General features: G+C 36.7%; 2 protein-coding genes across 2 annotated transcripts; both read left to right on the forward strand.

Annotated features, from left to right (window-relative positions):
- The first annotated feature begins 6,722 nt into the window (after nucleotides 1-6,722).
- Nucleotides 6,723-7,655, forward strand: LOC120225233 (olfactory receptor 8I2). Its single transcript, XM_039223488.1, has one exon. The coding sequence runs from the start codon at nucleotides 6,723-6,725 to the stop codon at nucleotides 7,653-7,655; it is 933 nt and encodes a 310-aa protein (XP_039079419.1).
- Nucleotides 7,656-16,521: 8,866 nt separating this feature from the next.
- Nucleotides 16,522-17,463, forward strand: LOC120225234 (olfactory receptor 8H1-like). Its single transcript, XM_039223489.1, has one exon. The coding sequence runs from the start codon at nucleotides 16,522-16,524 to the stop codon at nucleotides 17,461-17,463; it is 942 nt and encodes a 313-aa protein (XP_039079420.1).
- The last annotated feature ends 4,076 nt before the right edge of the window (nucleotides 17,464-21,539 follow it).

The following is a 21,539-nucleotide window of genomic DNA, read 5'->3' on the forward strand; positions in this document are numbered from 1 at the left end:
AGAGAGAGAAGGCAGGGTGGGATGAGGCACAATTGGAAATAGAATGAACAGGCAGAAGGGATAAGAAGCTTTTTTCAAAGAGGTAAAGGGTAGATAATGGTTGGATAGGTGAGAGAAGGATGCTGGAATTATCCAGAGAAACTATATAGTCTAATTACTCCTGAGAGAAAGAGATGAAAATGTCGGTAGGTGTAGAATTTACATTTACAGAATGGACTCATTGTGATTGTTTAAGCAAGCCAGCGACCAGAGTTAATCAGGTCAGTGTTCTGGAAAAAAAAGAGAGAAAAGAGAAAGAAGAAGAAAAAGGAAAAATAAAGGGGGGGGGCAGCTCTCAGGCAGGGATGGGCGTGGCGTGATCCAATGCCTCAGGCGGGAGCTCTGCCTTGGCGTTGTGGGGAGGAGAGTGACGGAGCTCCAGTCCCTTCTTGAACCAAGCGCTGCAGGTCTCTTTTTTGGGCGTGTAAACTCCCCGTGCCGGGGGCGCAGCCGAAGTTGGTTGCACTCTTCAACCCAGGCCAGTCCCAATCTCCAAACCCAGTCCGCGAGCCCCGCTGAAATTGCCTTAGACACAGCTTCCCAGGCAACCCCCTCGGGCAATTCCAGGCCCCCTGCCGAGCTCTGGGGGTGGAGTCAGAATCGCTGCTTCCTTCTCTGGGTCGGGCTGGCGCGCATGGGCGGGGGCTTGCCTGCCGGGTGCTCTGAGCCCGAGTCTGCTGGAGTGAGGAAAACCGGGTCCCTCTATGGCTCGTCACCCAAAACACGAACTCACAGGCAAATTTCCCAGTTTTTAGCTCTTTGCCTTCCCTCTCGAGTTCCAGCCAGCCAGGAGCGTGGACGCCTGGTATCCGCGCGGCTCTTTCAGGGGCCCCAGCCGCCCTGGAGCTACATTGGCGGCAGGCGCACCACCACTCTGAAGTCCAGTCGCCAGGAGCCAGCACAAAGAAGCAGTTTGTGTATCAGCACCCCCGGGACCTGTTGGCGTGAGGGGACCTGGCATCTAGGTATTTGGCAAGTACGGTCTTTCTATGCCCCGAGCGGAGGTTTTTCTGTTTCGGACTCTCTCCTTTTCTCCTCTCACTCCCCGTAGAGGGTAGAGGGGGATCGCCTCCCACCCTGGAGTCTCCGATTTTATCTTCCCCAGTTCGCACTCACGTTAGAAGGCTTTCTCAGTGGATTCTGCATCCCCTTTCTCCCAATCTCTCAGGTTTTGTAAGGTTTCCAATGGCTTCATATCTTTTCTGTGTGATGTATGGGCGCGAGTGCAAGTTCGGAGCTCCTTACTTCTCCGCCATCTTGCCCCCTCGAAATGGGATCAGTTTCTTGATTTCTCTTTATGTTGCTTCATTGTTGGTGTATAAAAATGCAACTGATTTCTGTACATTGATTTTGTATCCTACAACTTTGCTGAATTCATGGATCAGTTCTAGTAGGCTTCTGGTGGAGTCTGTCGGGTTTTCTTTCTTTTTTTTTTATTTTTATTTATTTCTAGGAGAGAGAGAGAAAGACAGCATGAGCAGGGGAGGGTCAGAGAGAGAGGGAGATACAGACTCTGAAATAGGCTCCAGGCTCTGAGCTGGCGGTCAGCACAGAGCCCGACGCGGGGCTCTAACCCACGAACCGCGAGATCATGATCTAAGCGGAAGTCGGACGCTTAACCGACTAAGCCACCCAGGCGCCCCGAAGTCTGTCGGGTTTTCTATGTAGAGTATCATGTCATCTGCGTAGAGTGAAAGTTTGACTTCCTCTTTGCCAATTCTGATGCCTTTGATTTCCTTTTGTTGTCTGATGGCTGATGCTAGGACTTCCCGCACTATGTTAAACAATAGTGGTGAAAGTGGACATCCCTGTCGTGTTCCTGATCTCAGGGGGAAAGCTCTCAGTTTTTCCCCATTGAGGATGATGTTAGATGAGGGCTTCTCATAGATGGCTTTTATGATGTTTAAGTAAATTCCTTCTATCCCAACTTTCTCAAGGGTCTTTATTAAGAAGGGATGCTATATTTTGTCAAATGTTTTTTCAGCATCCATCTATAGAATCATATATTTTTTATCTTTGCTTAATGTGATGTATCACATTGATTGATTTGCGAATATTGAATCAGCCCTATAACCCAGGAATGAATCCCACTTGATCTTGGTGGATAATTCTTTTTATGTGCTGCTGGATTCGATTTTCAAGGATCTTGTGGATTTTTGCAACCGTATTCATCAAAGATATTGGCCTGTAGTTCTATTTTTTGTTGGATCTCTGGCTTGGAGATCAGAGTGATGCTGGCTTCATAAAATGAGTCGGGAAGTTTTCCTTCGATTTTTATTTTTTGGAATAGCTTGAGAAGAATTGGTATTAATTCTGTTTTAAATGTCTGGTAGAATTCCCCAGGGAAGCCATCTGGCCCTGGGCTCTTATTTGTTGGGAGACTTTAGATAAATTATTTGATTTTTTCACTAATTATGGGTCTGTTCAGATTTTCTATCTCTTCCTGTGTGAATTTGGTGGTGAGTGTGTGTTTAAGAATTTGTCCATTTCTTCTAAGTTGTCCCATTTGTTGACATATAATTTTTTTATTGCATTTCCTGATAATTGCTTGTATTTCTGAGGGGTTGGTTGTAATAGGTCCATTTTCATTCATGATTTTGTCTATTTGAGTGCTCTCTCTTTTCTTTTTTGAGAAGCCTGGCTGGAGGTTTGTCAATTTTGTTTATTTTTTCAAAAAAAACAACTCTTGGTTTCATTGGTCTGTTCAATTGTTTCTTAGGTTTCTATATTGTTTATTTCTGCCCTGATTTTTATTATTTCTCTTTTCATATTAGGTTTGGGGTGCTCTTGTTGCTCTATCTCTAGTTCTTTTAGGTGCAATGTATGATTTTGCACTTGTGCTTTTTTCTAATTTCTTGAAATAGGCCTGGAATGCAATGTACTTTCCTCTTAGGACTGCCTTTACCACATCACATAGAGTTTGGATTGTTGTATTTTCATTTTCATTTCTTTCCATATATTTTAGAATTTCTTCTCTAATTGCCTGATTGTCCCATTCGTTCTTTAGTAGGGTGTTCTTTAACCTCCGTGTTTTTGGAGGTTTTCCAGACTTCTTCTTGTGATTGATTTCGAGTTTCATAGCATTGTGATCTAAAAGTGTGCATAGTATAATCTCAATTCATTTATATTTATTGAGGGCTGATTTATGTCCCAGCATGTGATCTACCTTGGAGAATGTGCCATGCGCACTTGAGAAGAAATTAAATTCCATGGCCCCAGGATGTAGAGTTCTAAATATATCTGTCAAATCCATATGGTCCAATGTGTCATTCAAGTCCATTGTGTCTTTAGTGATTTTCTGTTTAGTTGATCTATCTATTGCTGTAAGCGGAGTATTAAAGTCTCTTGCTATTAGCACATTCTTATCTATAAGATTGTTTTTGTTTGTGATTGTTTTATATATTTAGGTGCTCCCATATTTGGTGTGTTTATAATTGTTTTATATAAATTATAAGGCATGTATAATTGTTAGCTCTTTCTGACGGATAGACCCTGTAATTATTATATAATGTCCTTCTTCATCCCTTGTTACTATCCTTACTTTAAAGTCCAGCTTGTCTTATATAAGCTTAGCTACTCCAGCTTTCTTTTGACTTCCAGTAGCATGATATATATTTCTCCATCCCCTTACTTTCAATCTGAAGGTGTCCTCCAGTCTAATATTAGTTTCTTGTAGACAGCAAATAGATGGATCTTGTTTTTTTATCCATTTTGCTACCCTATGTCTTTTGATTGGGGCATTTAGTCCATTAACATTCAGTGTTATTATTGAAAAATATTGGTTTAGAGTCATTGTGTCTTTTGGGATCCTTCTGTGTCCCAAGTAGAGGTTTTTCTCTTTTCCAGTGACAGGGACAGTGTCTTGAGCAGTTTTGGCAACTCTTTCTTTTTTCCCCCTAGACTCACCACAGCTCCCCACAAAGGGGGATCCTCCTTCCCTCTGTGTCTCTGGTCCCAGCCCGATTTTATCTTCCCCAGTTCGCACTCACGCTGTAAGGTTTTCTCAGTGGACTCTGTCTCCTTTTCCTCCCAAACTCCTGGATTCTGTAAGGGTTCCTACGGCTTCAGACCTTATCCATGTGAGAGATGGGGGCGAGTGAAATGTACGGAGCTCCCTACTTCTCTTCCATCTTGCTTCCTCCTCTGAAGGTGTTTTTGGATGAGATTAATATTTGAATTAGTAGACTGAGTAAAGTAATTTGCCCTCCTCAATATGCGTAGGCCTCATCCAATCTGTTGAAGTCCTGCTGCCTGGGCTCAGAATTCTCTTTATATGAATATATTACCATATATAAAATATTTTCTCAAGTATATTTGAAATATATATTTTTGAAATATAAAATATATGATATATATTATATAAACATGTATTGTGTATGTATTATGTATACATTGTATATATGCTAATGCTATAAGAAAAAAGACTGTGAAAACTATATGAATTATATTTTTCAGTATGCCTATTGCCATTTACACCTAAATACACAAAAGGAAGGAGTATGTATTTCTGAACATTTCCATTGGAAATGTGTCCCAGGCAAATTAAGAATAAGCCTTTGGGTACAATTAAAATTCAAATCTCAAGAGATCAAAGATGCTAATTGATCAATTGCTTTATGATATGAGTTTGAGATTTGATGCAGAGACGTTGCTATAAGAAGACAGTTAACACACTATACCTCTGAAGACAGTCCTCTGTTCTGGGACTGCTTTAGAAATACATGAAGAATAAAACTGATCCCGAATATGAATCTAGCTTTGAGTTAAAACAGTAGCAATTAATCCTCAATCCACATATAAATAAGTCCTCTTTGTAGTTAATTTGGCTGTCATTTACATTCTATCAATGAAAGGTAATAGACACATTACCCAGAACTCTCCTCAACACCTGCAACTTTTTTCATCAATTTCATAATATTAGTGGAGGTCCATTATATAGGAGATGTAGCGCTGTGCTTAAACCACAGCAACAAATGAAAGCTGTTGCATTAACGATTCATGAGATACAGAACTAAAAATGAGGGAAATATATGTTAAAAACTAATGGTGAATTTAGTGAATATTGCATGATGTATTCTGTCATCTGATAATAAGCCTGAAAATAGCAGGAAGATGGCTTGAAGAGGCTTCATTTGGATGGCTAGATCCCAGGTAAGTCTAATCTTATCATCTTCTTTTTGAAAATGTGTGCGTGTGTTTCTCAGACTGAAAAATGTTCCCTTTCTTTTTTTTTTACATAACTGCATCTTTCAGTAAACCTTAAGAAAAGTGCCTCTGTATTTGGGGTGGGGGGTTCTGGGTGGCTCAGTCATTTGAGCTTCTGACTTGATTTCATCTCAGATCATGATCTCATAGTTTGTGGGATCGAGCCTTGAGTCAAGCTCTGTGATGGCACTGCAGAGCCTGCTTGAGATTCTCTCTTTCTCCCTCTGCCCCTCTTTCCTGCTTTCTCTAATTTTCTCTCTATCTCAAAATAAATAAATAAACATTTAAAAAGAGAAGAAAAGTAAAGTGCCTCTAATGACAGGCAAGAAAAAATGTCTTCATTGATTAAATGCTTGTTAAATAGATTGGTAATGAATAGGCACCCTCGAGAGAGTGGGAGACACTAAATGATCAAGTCTACTTAATACAACATCAAATCCTTAACTCAGGTGGAATGTTAAACATCCGAAACAAACTTGCATTAACCATCATATTTATGTCACCTGAATTAGGTAAATAAGTTCTCTAGTTTCTAGTAAGATTACCTTGTATTTTAATACTTTGTTGTAAATCATATTGATTTTACTATTTTTAGCCTTTCTATTTTTGACTTGGAAACTATTATCTTTGGCAATGAATTGTTTATTGCCTATATCACAGATAAGCACGTGCTTTATGTAGGGAGCCAACATGTTTGCTGAGTGCATACACAAAACAATTTGGTTATATTTTAGATTAACTCTCATATCTGGTCTTTCTATACTCACCAATAGAAAGAGTACATGACAAAAAAAGTATAAAGAATTTTTGCAGTAATATGCAAAGTAAGCAGGATTTTTCTTTCATATATATACATATATATGAAAACATATTTTCTTTTAAAAATTATCAAAAATTTGATAAATTTTTAAAAATTATCAAAGCTTTACTGACTACAAAGCTTTAAGATCTATTAGACACACCATTTAAGATCTTATTAACCTCCTAAAATAACCCTGTAAAGTTTCTGCTAGGTGTTGACAAATTAAGACTGCCATATGAAGGGATCATTAAATTCACAAATTATAGAACTTTCTTTCCTAAATAGCCTTTATATTTTCTAAGAGTATCATATAATTCATTCCAGTAGATAAGTTGCTAAATGTATGATTTGGGGCCCAAAGTTAGGGTGAAGCAGAAGATAGTATATTCCAGGAAGAATCTCTACTAAAATCATTCCAGATAGATATCTCTTAGAGTTCTATCAGTTCCACACAATTGTCAACTTGGATTTTTCATCTGCCAGTTCTATTTAATAATGGAAAATAATGTAAAAATTCTCAGTTAGCTTGAAGTCATTATATATGTGCTTGCCTTCCTTCACGCTCTCATTACTGGAGTCTAGGTCAATTCTGGCTATTAAGTCTTTAAGCTTGAATTATTCTCTGACTTTCGTTCCTGTTATTCAGCAGGTAAGTTAAAAGGCCGAGTTGATAAAAATGACTGTGAACAATTTCACGGAGATCACTCTCTTCATCCTCTCGGGATTTGCAGAACATCCTGAACTACAAGTTAGTCTTTTCTTAATGTTCCTCTTTATTTATCTGTTCACTGTTTTGGGAAACCTTGGGCTAATCATGTTAATTAGAATTGACTCTAATCTTCACACACCCATGTACTTTTTTCTTAGCAACTTAGCGTTTATTGACATATTTTATTCTTCCACTGTAACACCCAAGGCACTTGTAAATTTCCAGTCCAAACAGAAAACCATCTCTTTTGTTGCCTGCTTTGTTCAAATGTACTTTTTTGTGGGTTTGGTGTGTAGTGAATGTTTTCTTTTGGGGTCAATGGCCTATGACCGCTATGTAGCAATCTGCAATCCCTTATTATACTCAGTGGTTATGTCCCAGAAAGTGTGCAACTGGCTGGGGATCATGCCATATGCAATAGGCTTCACGAATTCTCTGATATCTGTCTGTGTGATAAGCAGCTTGGCCTTCTGTGAATCCAGTGTCAATCATTTCTTCTGCGATACCACGGCTCTTTTGGCCCTGTCCTGTGCAGATGCCTTCAGCACAGAAATGGTGATCTTTGTTTTAGCTGGGATCACTCTTCTTAGCTCTCTGCTCATCATCACACTCACTTACATTGCCATCATCTCAGCCATCCTGAGGATCCAGTCTGCAGCAGGCAGACAGAAGGCCTTTTCCACCTGTGCGTCCCACCTCATGGGCGTTACTGTCTTCTATGGGTCCCTGATTTTCACCTATTTGCAGCCTGATAACACGTCATCCCTGACCCAGGCACAGGTGGCGTCCGTATTCTATACCATCGTCATTCCAATGCTGAATCCACTGATCTATAGTCTGAGGAACAAAGATGTGAAAAATGCCCTCCTGAGAGCCATACGTAGAAAACTTTTTTCATGACAAATCTGTGCATCTTACAATGAAACCTCACCTGGATGGTTTCGGGCATTCAATTACCGCAACAATCAGGAAAGTCGTAGCATAAACCCCAAAGGCTTGCACAAACTAAATGATAAAACTTAGAGTCTTGAGATTTGGGCGGTAAAATATTATTTTATTTGTTCATACAGAGGACTGAATCAGCACATGAGAAGTTCATTTCACATATAGGTGATAGATAATTGTTTGCACAGTGAGGGGCAAATGCAATGTCAACTGACACTGTGTAATATAGAAAATCTCTTGATCGTGTGAATTCATTTTGCCATATGGTTAAAATTTTGATGATTTATCTGTGAAACGTGAGCTTTGACGACACAGAAAAGTGATGTCTATGCAGCGAAGTATGGTCTCAAACTCAAATGCAACAGTTTAATTTCTAAAAAATCATAATGTGCCTCCCAAAGTTCAAATATTTGATAAACATTTAAGTGTGTGTGTGTGTGTGTGTGCATGTAAATACAGCAGCAACTGTAGCACAATTCCTGAGGCATTTGGAAATATATTACAAAGATTCTTGTTTTCCCAAATCAGGCTGACATGCTCGGTGAAGTCTATAGCATTAAACGGAGAAACTGGGCTTCTGTTTTGTTTTTCCTTAAAAAAAAAAAAAAAAGCTCCGTTTAATGGACCCCTTCTGGCATTGTTACAAAATGACCACTGGAAAGGATGTGCCTTTCAGTACTGTCTTTACTGTGCATAAATCACCGAGCAGTAGTCAAAGGAGCTGGCAATCGTTTTTAAAATATATGTTAAGGGAACCTGGGTGGCTCAGTCGGTTGAGCGTCCAACTTCAACTCAGGTTATGATCTCAAGGTTTGTAAGTTTGAGGCCCACATCAGGCTCACTGCTGTCAGCATGGAGACCACCTCAGGACCTCTGTCTCCCACTCTCTCTCTGTCTGCACCCTACCCTGCTCATGCTCTCTCTCTCAAAACTAAATAAACATTAAAAAATTAAAATATATATTGAGGGATGCCTGGGTGGCTTCTTTGGTTAAGTGTCTGACTTCAGTTCAAGATCATGTTCTCAGGGTTTGTGAATTCCAGCCCCGCAACAGCCTTCTCACTGAAAGGGCAGAGAGACTATGTGGGATTCTCTCTGCCCCTCTCCCACCTATGGTTTTTCTCTCTTTCTGAAAATAGATAATAAACTTAAAAAAAATAAAAATAATATATGCCAAAAGGGACTGAAGATAAATTTGATGGAGCACTTTTATAAGAACACGCGTGTGATTAATACTATTTATTTCTTTCCAACAAGGAGGTAAGCTCATTCAGAGCAGAGTTTACTTATTCATATTTGTGCTCTCCACATTTAGGAAATATATCATATACACGGTATGTAAGTAAATATTTTCTTTGCTTTCTGTGTCCTGTACAGCGATGAATTCATAAAGGTGAAAAATTCTTCTTTTGTCCTGTTTGTTTGTTACCTTTCTTTGGTAGAAGTCAGATAGTCACGTGCATATTGGCGTTCAAAAACATTAGTTGAAAATTCTATGTCTAGAATTCTTTCAAAAGCATTTCTTATTCATACACTACAATTGGCATAGTAACTAACAGACATATTTCTTTCCAAAGGGCTTTTTCCCTTCAACGATTAGGACATGTAAATAAGTACACGCTGAATGATACGTGGTATATATGATTTTAAATAATTGGAGTAAGTTGGATGGGAGTTCTCATATGTCATGCTTCACAAACGAAGTAAATGAAGAATATCAGTTTTCAGTATTGGGAGCAGCTGAAGGGATCTGTGTGTGCACATATATGTATTTGTTTTGCATTATTTATTTATTTACTTTGCGATTTTTAATTTTCTTCTCTATATTACTGGGCTCTGACTCTTGAAAACTTCATTTTACAAAGTAACATTTCATGTTATAAATTATTATAAGTGGCAGCTTGTTGAACATGCTATGCTTTTTGGAGCTTTTGAGGCCACTATTTGTCTATCTCATCACTCAGTCCCTTTCATTAAGACTATGTGAGATTTTTTTGTCCTTCTAGGCACAACATCTGATTCAGATTGGTTGCTCTGAAGACTTTTCATCACCAGCATTGAGAACTATTAAACTGATTATATTTCTCAGGGGCGCCTGGGTGGCTCAGTCGGTTAAGCATCCGACTTTGGCTCAGGTCATGATCTTATGGTCCAAGGGTTTGATCCCTGTGTGGGGCCCTGTGTTGACAGCTCAGAGCCTGGAGCCTATTTCAGATTCTGTGTGTCTCCCTCTCTCTCTGTCCCTTCCCCATTCGTGCTCTGTCTCTCTCTGTCTCAAAAATAAATGAAACCAAAAAAATTAAACTGATTATATTTCCTATTTTTTCTCTTTCCACCAAGGATTTTCATTCATGCATTCTAAATACACTGTTCAATTTTTTTTAATAAATGTGTGGTTTTTGCGCATGACTTAATTTTACCCTGGATCTAATTGTATGTATTATTTTTATTTTCTTGCATTGAAAGTATATTCTGCTATAACTAATTTCAAGATTTAACATTTATTTAGCACTAATAAAATTATGTATCTAACTGCGCTTTTTATGTTAATATTTTTTGCTGTTTTCTGTTTAGGAGCAAAAACATAATACACTTTTCCTGCCAAGCATAAGAAGTAGTAATATATTTTATTTGTCCACAGTTATGATTAAATGTTCATCTTTGTTTTTCAATATGTTCTGCATATTTGTTGCTGGTGTACCTTCCTTTAGTCTATCTTCTAGCTGATCTTTCTGTACCTTCTCTCTGGACCCTGTAATACACATCTTTCCGTAATAGGTCATGCATGCCTTTGTCTTTTCTTCAGTCTTTATTCCTGCCAAACTCTCCCAGAATTTTTGCCCTTGACCAATCCAGGTAATCAACTCTAAAATCTGGTACTATGTCCCAGGACTTTTCAAGGTATATTTAGTTTGCCAGATATCTTCTTCTTTTTAAAAATATATGCCAAAAAGCTATTCAATTTAAAATATTTGTTGTATTAGGCTTAAATAGAAAACATGCAGTGTTTTTTTTTCCAGTCTGTTAAGTTTATAGTGTCCTTATAATATTCCTGTTGACCATTTGTGTCATTGAGCTTATCTTGTATGTTGCCACCTTTTATACTTTTATATCAAGATAAAAAATCATAAGATTATTCTTCTTAACTTGTTTTATTTTAAGAAATATTGCAGGAATTTCTGAAGAAAAATTATTCAATGAAAATAAAATATATAGAATGAAATGGACTTCTTGATATCAGGTAGTGTTAGACTCACACTTGTGCTCATACACAAGGATCAGAGGCTTATTCAGAAATAAATTTCAGAGGCACCTAAGTGTCTGAGTCAGTTAAGCATCTGACTCTTGATTTCAGCTCAGGTCATGATCTCAGGGGTGTGAGAATGAGCCCTGCATTGGGCTCCACACTGAACATGGAGCTTGCTTAAGATTCTCTCTCCCTCTCCCTATGCCCGTCTCCCTTGCTCTCTCTTTCTGAAGTAATTTACAAAACTTAGGACTAAATTTCAGAATATTGTTTGATAATTGGAAAAAGAAGTATAAAATAATTTGGGATTTTGCACTGGACATTTGTCTTTTAAAATATGGGGCAGGGAATGGGTTGATTAAACTATCTAAAAATAGCTACAATACAGCAAGTAAAAAAGAAAAAGTCATTTCAGAAAATGAAACTAGAAATATTGATGTTATAAGAAAATATAGCTAATTTTGTATTTATTAAGTGTAATACATTCCTCTAAAAAGACAAAGATTATAAAAGTGAGTTAAAACACAAACTCTGATGTTTATAGCAGCTTTATCAACAATAGTCAAATTATGGAAAGAGCCCAAATGTCCATTGACTGATTAATGGATAAAGATGATGTGGTAGATACATATGTATACACACATGTATAAACACACACACACTAGATTATGCAGTCATAAAAATGAATTATTTTATTGTTATTATTTTTTTAATGTTTTATTTTATTATTTATGAGACAGAGAGAGAGAGAGAGACAGCGCATGAGAGGGAATGAGAGAGAGAGGGAGACACAGAATCTGAAGCAGGCTCCAAGCTCTGAACTGTCAGCACAGAGCCTGACACAGGACTCAAACTCACAAACTGTGAGATCATGGCCTGAGCTGAAGTTGATCACTTAACCAACTGAGCCACCCAGGCACCCCAAGAAAGAATGAAATCTTAACATTTGCGAAAACATAGATGAAGCTAGAAGGTAATAGACTAAGTGAAATAAGTCAGTCAGAGAAAGACACATACCATATGATTTAAATCGTAGAATTTAAAAAATAAAACAAATGAACACAGGGGTAAAAAAGAAAGAGAGAGACAGAGACAGAGACAGAGAGAGAGAGAGGCAAACCAAGAAACAGACTCTTAACTAGAGATAACAAGCTGATGATTACTGGAGGGGAGGTGGGTGGGTTGATAGGGGAAATAGCTGTTGTGCATTAAGGAGGCCACTTGTTGTGGTGAGCATTGGGTGTTGTATGTAAGTGATGAATCAGGAAATTCTACATAAGAAACCAATAGCATACTGTGTGTCCATTACATGGAATTTAAATTAAAAATTGGAGGAAGAAAAACAAAATACAAATTCCAATATATTGTATTTTTACACAATTTTTGCCAAAATTAAGTGCTGTAAAACTTTAGGAATGTAACCAAACCAAAGGAGAGTTTGTCCAACTAATGCACAGCAAACCAATAAAAATGGACACTGAGGCTACACACAGAGAAAGAGGCTACTTATTAGTGTAGCACCAGCTAGAAGAAGAGGGAGCTAATGGTCCAAAGTTTTGAACTCCCTGATGCCTTGAAAGTGAGGATTTTTAAAAGTAAAATTTGTAGCAGTGGTTCCCTAAGAAGGTGGATGCATTGACTGGAGGCCCATGCAGTCATGCTAGCATGTTCTGGTGCTTCTTCATCCAGTCTTGAGACTTGGAATTTGAAAATATATCTTTACTCTTTAGGTTGGAGAGTTCATTGGGTACATCGGATGATTATATCTCAAGGATAATTCTGATTAACTACTTGCCCTACAGGCTCCTTTGAATGATAAGCAAGTATCCTTCTCCTTTGAGCTCAGTTTTCCTTGACTAGCCCCATACCTGGACTTGATATAATCTCTGGTGTTCATCCTTCCATCTGAACTGACAAGATGGACGCTGGCTTCAGGAAGAAGGAACTCATTTTACAGAATGTTATTTTTGCTATTCCATGTGCCTGCACCTCACTTTCTCCAGATAATTTTGTGAGTCTTTACTCCTTTTAATGTGGCCTGATCACTGCAAATTTCTCTGAAAATAAAGATTATTTTAACATAGTAAGTCCAACTGTCTTTATGCACTCTCTTCACTTTGTTTTTCTCCATAGCCCTTGTCACCATTGACATCCAGGTACGTCATTGTTATTTCTCTGGTCACCTCTGCCCCTACCATAGAATGATACTTATTACATAGTCCTTGCTATTTCTCCAACTGCATGGCCCATCAACTGATGTTTCCCATGGTCTGAAACACTTTTGTCCTGAGTACTTACATGACTAACTCTTCCCTCCTTCAAATCTTTGTTCAATTGCCAATTTTTCATTGAAGCCTACCTTGACCACCCTATCTGATAGCTTCCACATGCCCCAACACCTGGGCCCTCCATCCCCTAAGCTGTTTTACTTCTTTTTTATAGCACCTCTCATCTCCTAATATGTTGTATCACTGATTTTTGCATTTTTGTTTTTTTTCCCCCTGCTGAAAATTTATAGTCTATAAATATGGTAGCTGGTAAGGCCAGATTTCCATATCAACATATGAATCTTCCTTAGTATATGTGAGCTGCTTATACTAGTTGATTGCAATTAATTCATAAATTTCAATATATTTACAAAATTTAACTGAAAAGAGGTCAAATTTTCTGCATGCATGCAACACAACTTAAAATTAATATTTAAAAAAGGAAAAATGTGTCATTTAGCTTGCAAATTAAAAAATTCCACTTTTTTAAAAATATTAAATTACTCCTAGTTAAGTAAGAAATAAAAAATGTAACTTTCCATTACCTATATACCAGGCCACTATAGGAATAATTAATATTACTACATATAAGTTAAAAGTGAAGCAACACTCAGGTTAATAATGCAGATATTAATTTCCTGTATCATTAAACAGGTAATAAAATGTAAATAAAACAAGCAGTTGTTACTAGGTGCAGAAGCAAAAACAAACAAAAATTAATTGAACCTGAAGGGAATTAGAATTTGCCACTCCTAAAATATGCCTCTTTGGCATAAACGTTTTTTTTGTGCTGGTTATTTTTAAGGAAATAGTAGACACAGTAGAAGCTCTGGAAACCGAGTATAAGTCGTCTTTTTGTAAAAGACACTTAAATTTATAAAGGAAATCTCTACTTATATAAATGCCTCCCTTTTTGTACCAGGAAGAGAACTAAACCTATAGAAACTTCCAAGAATGGGGAAGGCATGGCCTTAAATCTGAATAACAAGCATACCCTTATTTACTCTGATTTTCCTAATGACTTCCTATAACTGGTTTCCATCTTTTGTTTTTATCAGGAGATAGTGTTTAAGGGGGTGGTGACTTGGGTCACTTGGGGAATTAGTTTTCTTGGTCATCTTTTCATCTGAAAAGTTTCACCTCTTGGTATGTGAGTGGCCAAATGATACAACGATGTCAAGGAGTAGAAAGGAAGGATTTTACTTACACCAAGTAAAGTAGAATATTGTCTCCTCAAACAGTGTCTCATCAAACAACAAAACTGGGCAAGTTTTAAGCTAAGGATGCATTCATATTCATGAAGGGGCTTACACAGGGGGGAATTCAGCATAGAATTGGGGCAAAAGTCACCTTAAGTTGATAGGGTCTGCCATAGTTGATCCACATTGAGTAGGCAGTCAAGGGTCAGTATCAACAATTCTCTGGCTCCGACTGGTCCAGTATTTGAGTGCTCAAAGAGGTTTAAATCCTGCAAAAATAATTCAAAAATATGTTTTGAATAAGATGAGCTGGTCAGGCATGGATCACAAGATGGCCAGAACCTAACATGATTTTTTCTTATGTCAAGAAAGCTTTGTCTTGTCTCTTTTTCTGGGGACCCCTAATTCTTTCTGCTTACAATCTCCCATGTACAGAAGAAGCATACAAATTATTAAACTTCTGTTTGTTTTTCTTTTTCTAATATGTCTTTTATTATGGATGGAGGGGGTGTCTCAGCCAAGAATCTAGAAAGGTAGAGGAAAAAATAATTTTCCTTCTCCACACAACTTATAAAGTAGAAATAAAAAGAAATAAAGAGAAATAAAATGATAAAGCTTAGATATAAATTGATGTATTTGAATGCAAGAAAAAATATAAGTAACTTTTTCACCATCCCAATCAAAAAGTTAGAGCATCACAAAAGAAAGCCACACCATCAGACTCTTCATTGTGTGACTTCTAAGGAAAAGGCAACTATTTTCTCAAACATATCATAGCTATATTTAGTCTAAAACCTTTGTGCTTGGAAACATGCCAAGCAATCTTCCTTAGAAATTGGTCCACAGGGATGACCAAATGTTGCATTATCTTCAGTCCCTAGTATATGAGGTGCCCTGGAATCATCAGGAGGACAGGAAAGATATATTCTGCTCTGCTTATGTTCACAATAGATTTCTGATATTCTTTTTAGAAATAATTTCCTGGCATTTTTTCTATTTGACCAGTGCCTGAGCAAAATTTCTAGGTTGATTAATTTTTATCTCAGAATAAAACAAAATGAATGCATTAAAATTTAAAGAGAACTTATCTCAAAGGAAACAAATACTATATTACCGAAATTTTCTAGTCAAATGGTTTTCAAAATATTTGATTTGTGAGTAAAACTTGAGGTCGACATACTTCTAGGCAGATAATATTGGAAGAAAGGTTTTTTTCCCCTCCACCTTTGGTTCACAGTAAGTATTAGTCTCTCAAAATTAGAGGTCTTTATTTAGTTGGGATCAAATATAATGGAGACATGATCAGAAAAGTATGCATACACAAGTCATGTAGGCCTTACCCAAATAATGTCAGGATTTGTGAAATCAGAAATATAGGGTTAATGGAATTGAGGTCTATGTGTAATGAATATATTTTAGAAATTTAATTTTAAATGATCAGGTTAGGAACACATATCTTCTGGAAATTAAAACTAATACGGGATCTACAATTTTAATATACCCAACTAAAGTCCTCTAAGTTTGAAATTTGTCATTTGTATTAAATAATATTAATAAATTCTTTAATACACTGAATAAAGCACTAAAATTGTTTTTAACATCATTTATTATTTATTTAACTTTTTTCAGGTTTGCTGAAATTAATGATAAATACGAATATAGAATTATAAGCATGCTCCCTGGAGTCTATCTATCTTGGTAGAATGACAGAGCCAACCCGTTAGTAACTCTGACTCTAAATAAAGTTCCTTGATCTGTGCCCTTTTTCTCATATAAAACATGTGGCTAACAGTACCATCTGGGGAATAATGTCTCACATGGACGATACACATTAAGAAGCATTTACAACAGACTGGTCTCATTTTAATTATTCAACATGCTATCTTTAATTATATTGTATTCTAATGTCAATTTATGCCCATTTTTATATTCGGCAATCAAATTAAGATTTTTTTAGACATATTCTATAAATCGCTCATTATCATCAATTTCTAGAAACACTACACTAATATAAATAAGCCATGTCTTTCACTTAAATACACTTTTTGAAGTCATTCCTGTTAAATATCAACTTTGTTTTTTTTCACAGTTTAAAGCAACTGAACACGATGGGTAAAAAGAATAACACACATGTGCCTGACTTCATCCTTATGGGACTGACAGATTCTGAAGAGATCCAGCTGGTCCTTTTCATACTATTTCTCCTGATATATCTGGTCACTGTGCTGGGAAATGTGGGGATGATATTGATAATCCGCCTGGATCTCCAGCTTCACACCCCCATGTATTTTTTCCTCAGTCACCTGTCATTTCTTGACCTCAGTTACTCAACTGTCATCACACCCAAAACCTTATATAACTTACTGACTTCCACCAAGTATATTTCATACATGAGCTGCTTCATCCAGATGTACTTTTTTGTCTTCTTGGGAGCCACTGAATGTTTTCTTCTCTCCTCCATGGCCTACGATCGCTATGTTGCTATCTGCGATCCTCTGCACTATCCAGTGGTTATGTCCAGAAGATTCTGCAGCTCCCTCATCTTTGGGTCCTATATGATTGGCTTTGTGGACTCCTCTATCAATGTGCTTTGCATGAGCAGATTGCATTTCTGTGACTCCAATGTAATCCGTCACTTTTTCTGTGACACACCCCCAGTTTTAGCCTTGTCTTGCACTGATACCCATGACATTGAAATCATGATATTTATTGTTGCTGGCTCCACTCTCATGGTGTCTCTTATCACAATATCTGTGTCCTATGTGTCCATTTTATCTACTATCCTGAAAATGACTTCCACTTCAGGAAAGCGTAAAGCCTTCTCTACTTGTGCCTCTCATCTCCTGGGAGTCACCATCTTTTATGGCACTATGATTTTTACTTATTTAAAGCCAAGTAAGTCTTACTCCTTGGGAAAGGATCAAGTGGCTTCTGTTTTTTATACTATTGTGATTCCCATGTTGAATCCACTCATTTATAGTCTCAGGAACAAAGAAGTGAAAAATGCACTCATTAGAGTCATGCAGAAGGTGGAAGCCTCTGGACAATGAAATAGGTGATGCTCAGCTTTCTAGTTCATCATTTTTCTTCTTCTGTATAATGTATTTCTTTTGCCTCTCTCCAAAAACAATTGACTCTTTAATTTGTTTGTATTTCCACTGAACCATTCTTTACTTGACCAAAAATGATCTTGGACATTTCCAGGAAGATGTCTTTAGAAATTCCATGTTGTGGGGCGCCTGGGTGGCTTAGTCCGTTAAGCGTCCGACTTTCGCTTGGGTAATGATCTCGCGGTTCGTGGGTTCGAGCCCCGCGTCGGGCTCTGTGCTGACTGCCAGCTCAGAGCCTGGAGCCTGTTTCAGATTCTGTGTCTCCCTCTCTCTCTGACCCTCCCCTGCTCATGCTGTCTGTCTCTCTCTCTCTCCTAGAAATAAATAAAAAAAAAATTAAAAAAAAGAAATTCCATGTTGTAATTGTAAACCATGAAATATGTTTTAAATCTATGATCTCAATGCATGTTTTTTTCAGTGTTGAATGTTTTTATTTATTTTTATTTATTGTCAGTTAACTAACATACAGTATAGTCTTGGCTTCAGGAGTAGATTCCCAGGATTCATTGCTTATATACAACACCTAGTGCTTATTCAGACAAGTGCCTTTCTCAATTCCATCACCCATTTTCTGCCCCCCCATCAACCCTCAGTTTGTTCTCTGTATTTAAGAGTCTCTTACGGTTTGACTCTCTCTTTGTTTGTATCCTTTTTCCTTCCCTTCCTCTGTGGTCTTCTGATAAGTTTCTCAAGTTCCACATATGAGTGATAGCATATGATATCTGTCTTTCTTCCACTTCTGTGTCTCCCTCTCTCTCTGCCCCTCTCCTGCTCATACTCTGCCTCTCTCTATCTCAAAAATTATAAAACATTAAAAAATTCTAAAAAATTATTCACTAGTGTTTTATAAATTACTTTTGGCTAATTTAATTGACAAACAACTAAGGAAAAGTTCAGTACCTCACAGTTTGGGATGTAAAATAGTTTGTGTTAACATCAAGAATGCTTGGAAGCTGTGGAAGAGAAGAAGGAAACTGAAATACCTTAACAGTCATTAACAGCTTTGTGTGTGTTCTTCTGGACCTATAGTTATGTACATGTGTGTGCATACTATATACATAAACAAAATTTCTGTCATTTTCCATGTGTTTTCTACATTTTCTGTATATACTGGCAAGTTTAACTTTTGATAATTCTTTTGTCATTGAAATCTGAAATGAATGTGTTCTGAATATTTAGAAAAAAATTAACACTTTTATCTTGCAATGCTTTGGATCTGAAATGTAAATGCATCAACTTAAAAATCTATAAGCAGTGACCTCACTTTGGTGACTATCTGCTAAACATTTTAAAACCTTACCTTTCTGCAACATTCAATAAGCTTCAGTAGACTGCTGCTTTGTTTTGTGTGGTTTTTAAAAAAAATTATTGCTTTTCTCATAATTTTTATAGGTTTGCTATCATCACTAAAAATAAATGTTGAATTAACTGTTTGGCTCATTTGTTTTAAATTTTTAACAGAAACAAAATGTAAAGCCAATAAGTGACAATGAATTCAGAATTTGTGGCAACACATAAACTATGGTCAGACTGCTGAAATTTCCTTTATTTTTACATTTTCTCTACATAATCTGAATTATAATTTTCATTTTCTCTGCTATGTAGAGGTTAAGAATGTATTTTTCCACTTTCCAAGTATTTGATTTTTTATTTAAACTTTTGTATCTAGATAGTTTTAATTCATGGAATAATATTATAAACTTTTCATTTTTTGAAACGAATATAACATTTTTGTGTAACTATAGTTGATTATTTTTCTTACATACTTTTTTAAATGTTTAAACTAAAGTGCAAAAGCGTAAACTTTCTTTTAGAAGTTAAAAGTTAAAAATTTTTTCACTAACTTGAGGTGCCTGGGTGGCTCAGTCAGTTGAGCATCTGACTTCAGCTCTGGTCATGATTTCACAACTAATGAGTTCGAGCCCTGCATGGGGCTCTGTGCTGACAGCTGAGAGCCTGGAGCCTACTTCAGATTCTGGATCTCCCTCACTCTCTGCCTTCCCTTGCTGACATTCTGTTTCTCTCGCAGAAATAAATAAACATTAAAAAATTAAAATTTGTCTTCACTAATTCAAAAGTACCAAAAAACGTATCCAAATCTTTTAAATATGCATTATTTTCTTCCACTTAATATATTTTTAAAGTTTCCTCCTAATATATCATGCCATTTAATATTATTATTATTATTATTATTATTTTGCCTTGATATCCATGTGGTCTAGACTCTTTCTTTAGAGCTATTGTTATTTGTTTTTGTTTGCAACTGGTAACAAGTACATGATAAATATTTATTGTTCAATGATATATTTTTGGCTGACCTTTCATCTTTTATATGCACTGTCATTTAATATATTTATTGGTATTTTTTTCATTTTTCTGATGTTTTTTTATAAATTATCTTTTTACCTTGTTTTCATTTATATCTCCTTCTATGATTAGGAAATGTATCCTATTGGCTTGAGTTGGCAAAGATGGCCGATAGATTCTTTCTGATTTTGTAGACAGCACTTAGGTTGAATAAATGTTAATTGAGTTAAATTAAATTGTAATTAAAGTAGGACTACTGTATCTTTTTTATAATATAATTTGGAAAGCATGTATGTATTACATGCATGTTAGTTTAATCTATACACAATATGAAGGAAATAGACTGTGCTTGCCCTATGAAATTCCCTATTATATCTGTGCATATCATATTTTATGTAAAATGTGGTCTAGACATAATTTAAAACACATCCTTTTTTATCTATGGTGCCATGCCAAAATGCAGTTAAATACAAACATGTTAAAGAAATAAGAGTAGAATAGAGCATGTCAAAAATATGAGGGTGCATGGGTGGCTCAGTTGGTTAAGCAACTGACCCTTGATCTCAGCTCAGGTCATGATCTCAAGGGTTTGTGAGCTGGAACCCTGCATTGGGCTACATACTGTCTGCTTGAGATTCTCTCTCTCCCTCTCTTCATTCCTCTACCACTTTCTCCCTCTCTCTTTCTCTCTCAGAATAAATAAACTTAAAACATTTAGAAAAAAGAGCATGTCAAAAATATGAAAAGCTGTGCCTCCTTCCAGATAATTGATAGTCTTGGTAATAACATATTTTGTCGAGCACTTATCAGTACTAGACAATATTCAAAGGATATAGTTTATCCTCACAAGATAGCTTTCAAGCAGATACTAGCAATATCCAAATATCCAATATCCAAATGTTAATTTCACATAACAGAAAGCAATCTTTCTATTCCTCTAGGCAAAGACTTTAAGAATAATCCCATAATTTTCTTTTTGTCTCACATACCTCACACCCCCTTCAGCTGCATACTATGTTGATCCTAAATATAGAATATATCTAGAGTCTATCTCTCAGCACATTCTCTGTCACCACATTGGCCCAAGAGACTATGGTCTCAGAATTATTGCTGCAGCCCCTTAGTTTGTCACTCTGACCTTACCCATCATGAATTTGATCTCAATGTAAGAGCCAGGGTGATACTCTAAAACAGTATATTGGATCATATCACCTTTCATAAATTCTACCAGAATTCTCCTCCCACTAAGAATGAAAACCAAAACTTTTACAAGAGCTTATTGGTCCAAAATGATCGTGTCCCCACTCCTTACATGTAATAACTCATTCTTTATCGTTCTGTCCATCATGCTTACTTTGTTTCAACAACATGCCCTCCCAACTCTGCCTGTCTGTATTAAGTCTTGATAGTGCCTGGAATTTTCTCTTTTCTCCTCTTCACCCTGACACTTCCTTTTCATAGACAACTGCATGACTTTTTTCTTATTGTTTTCTTAAAAAGAATATCCCTTACCACTTGATTTAAAATTGTATCTGTTCCTAGCTCTCTTTCATGTCCCATTTGTTTCCCATAATGTTTTCTCTCCAACTAACATTTTATATATTTAGCTCATGCCTTTTGTTTCTTGTATCACTCCTCTTCTATCCTTGTATCTTGTAAGCTCTATGAGCACAGGGTTTTTGCTTACTTTGTTCAGTGTCATACCCCCA

Source organism: Hyaena hyaena, unplaced genomic scaffold (genome assembly GCF_003009895.1).
Source record: "Hyaena hyaena isolate Hyena2069 unplaced genomic scaffold, ASM300989v1 scaffold_1365, whole genome shotgun sequence".
NCBI lineage: Eukaryota > Metazoa > Chordata > Mammalia > Carnivora > Hyaenidae > Hyaena > Hyaena hyaena.

Coding starts and splice junctions, on each gene's coding strand:
- LOC120225233 (XM_039223488.1), top strand. CDS start 6,723: ATGACTGTGAACAATTTCACGGAGATCACTCTCTTCATCCTCTCGGGA.
- LOC120225234 (XM_039223489.1), top strand. CDS start 16,522: ATGGGTAAAAAGAATAACACACATGTGCCTGACTTCATCCTTATGGGA.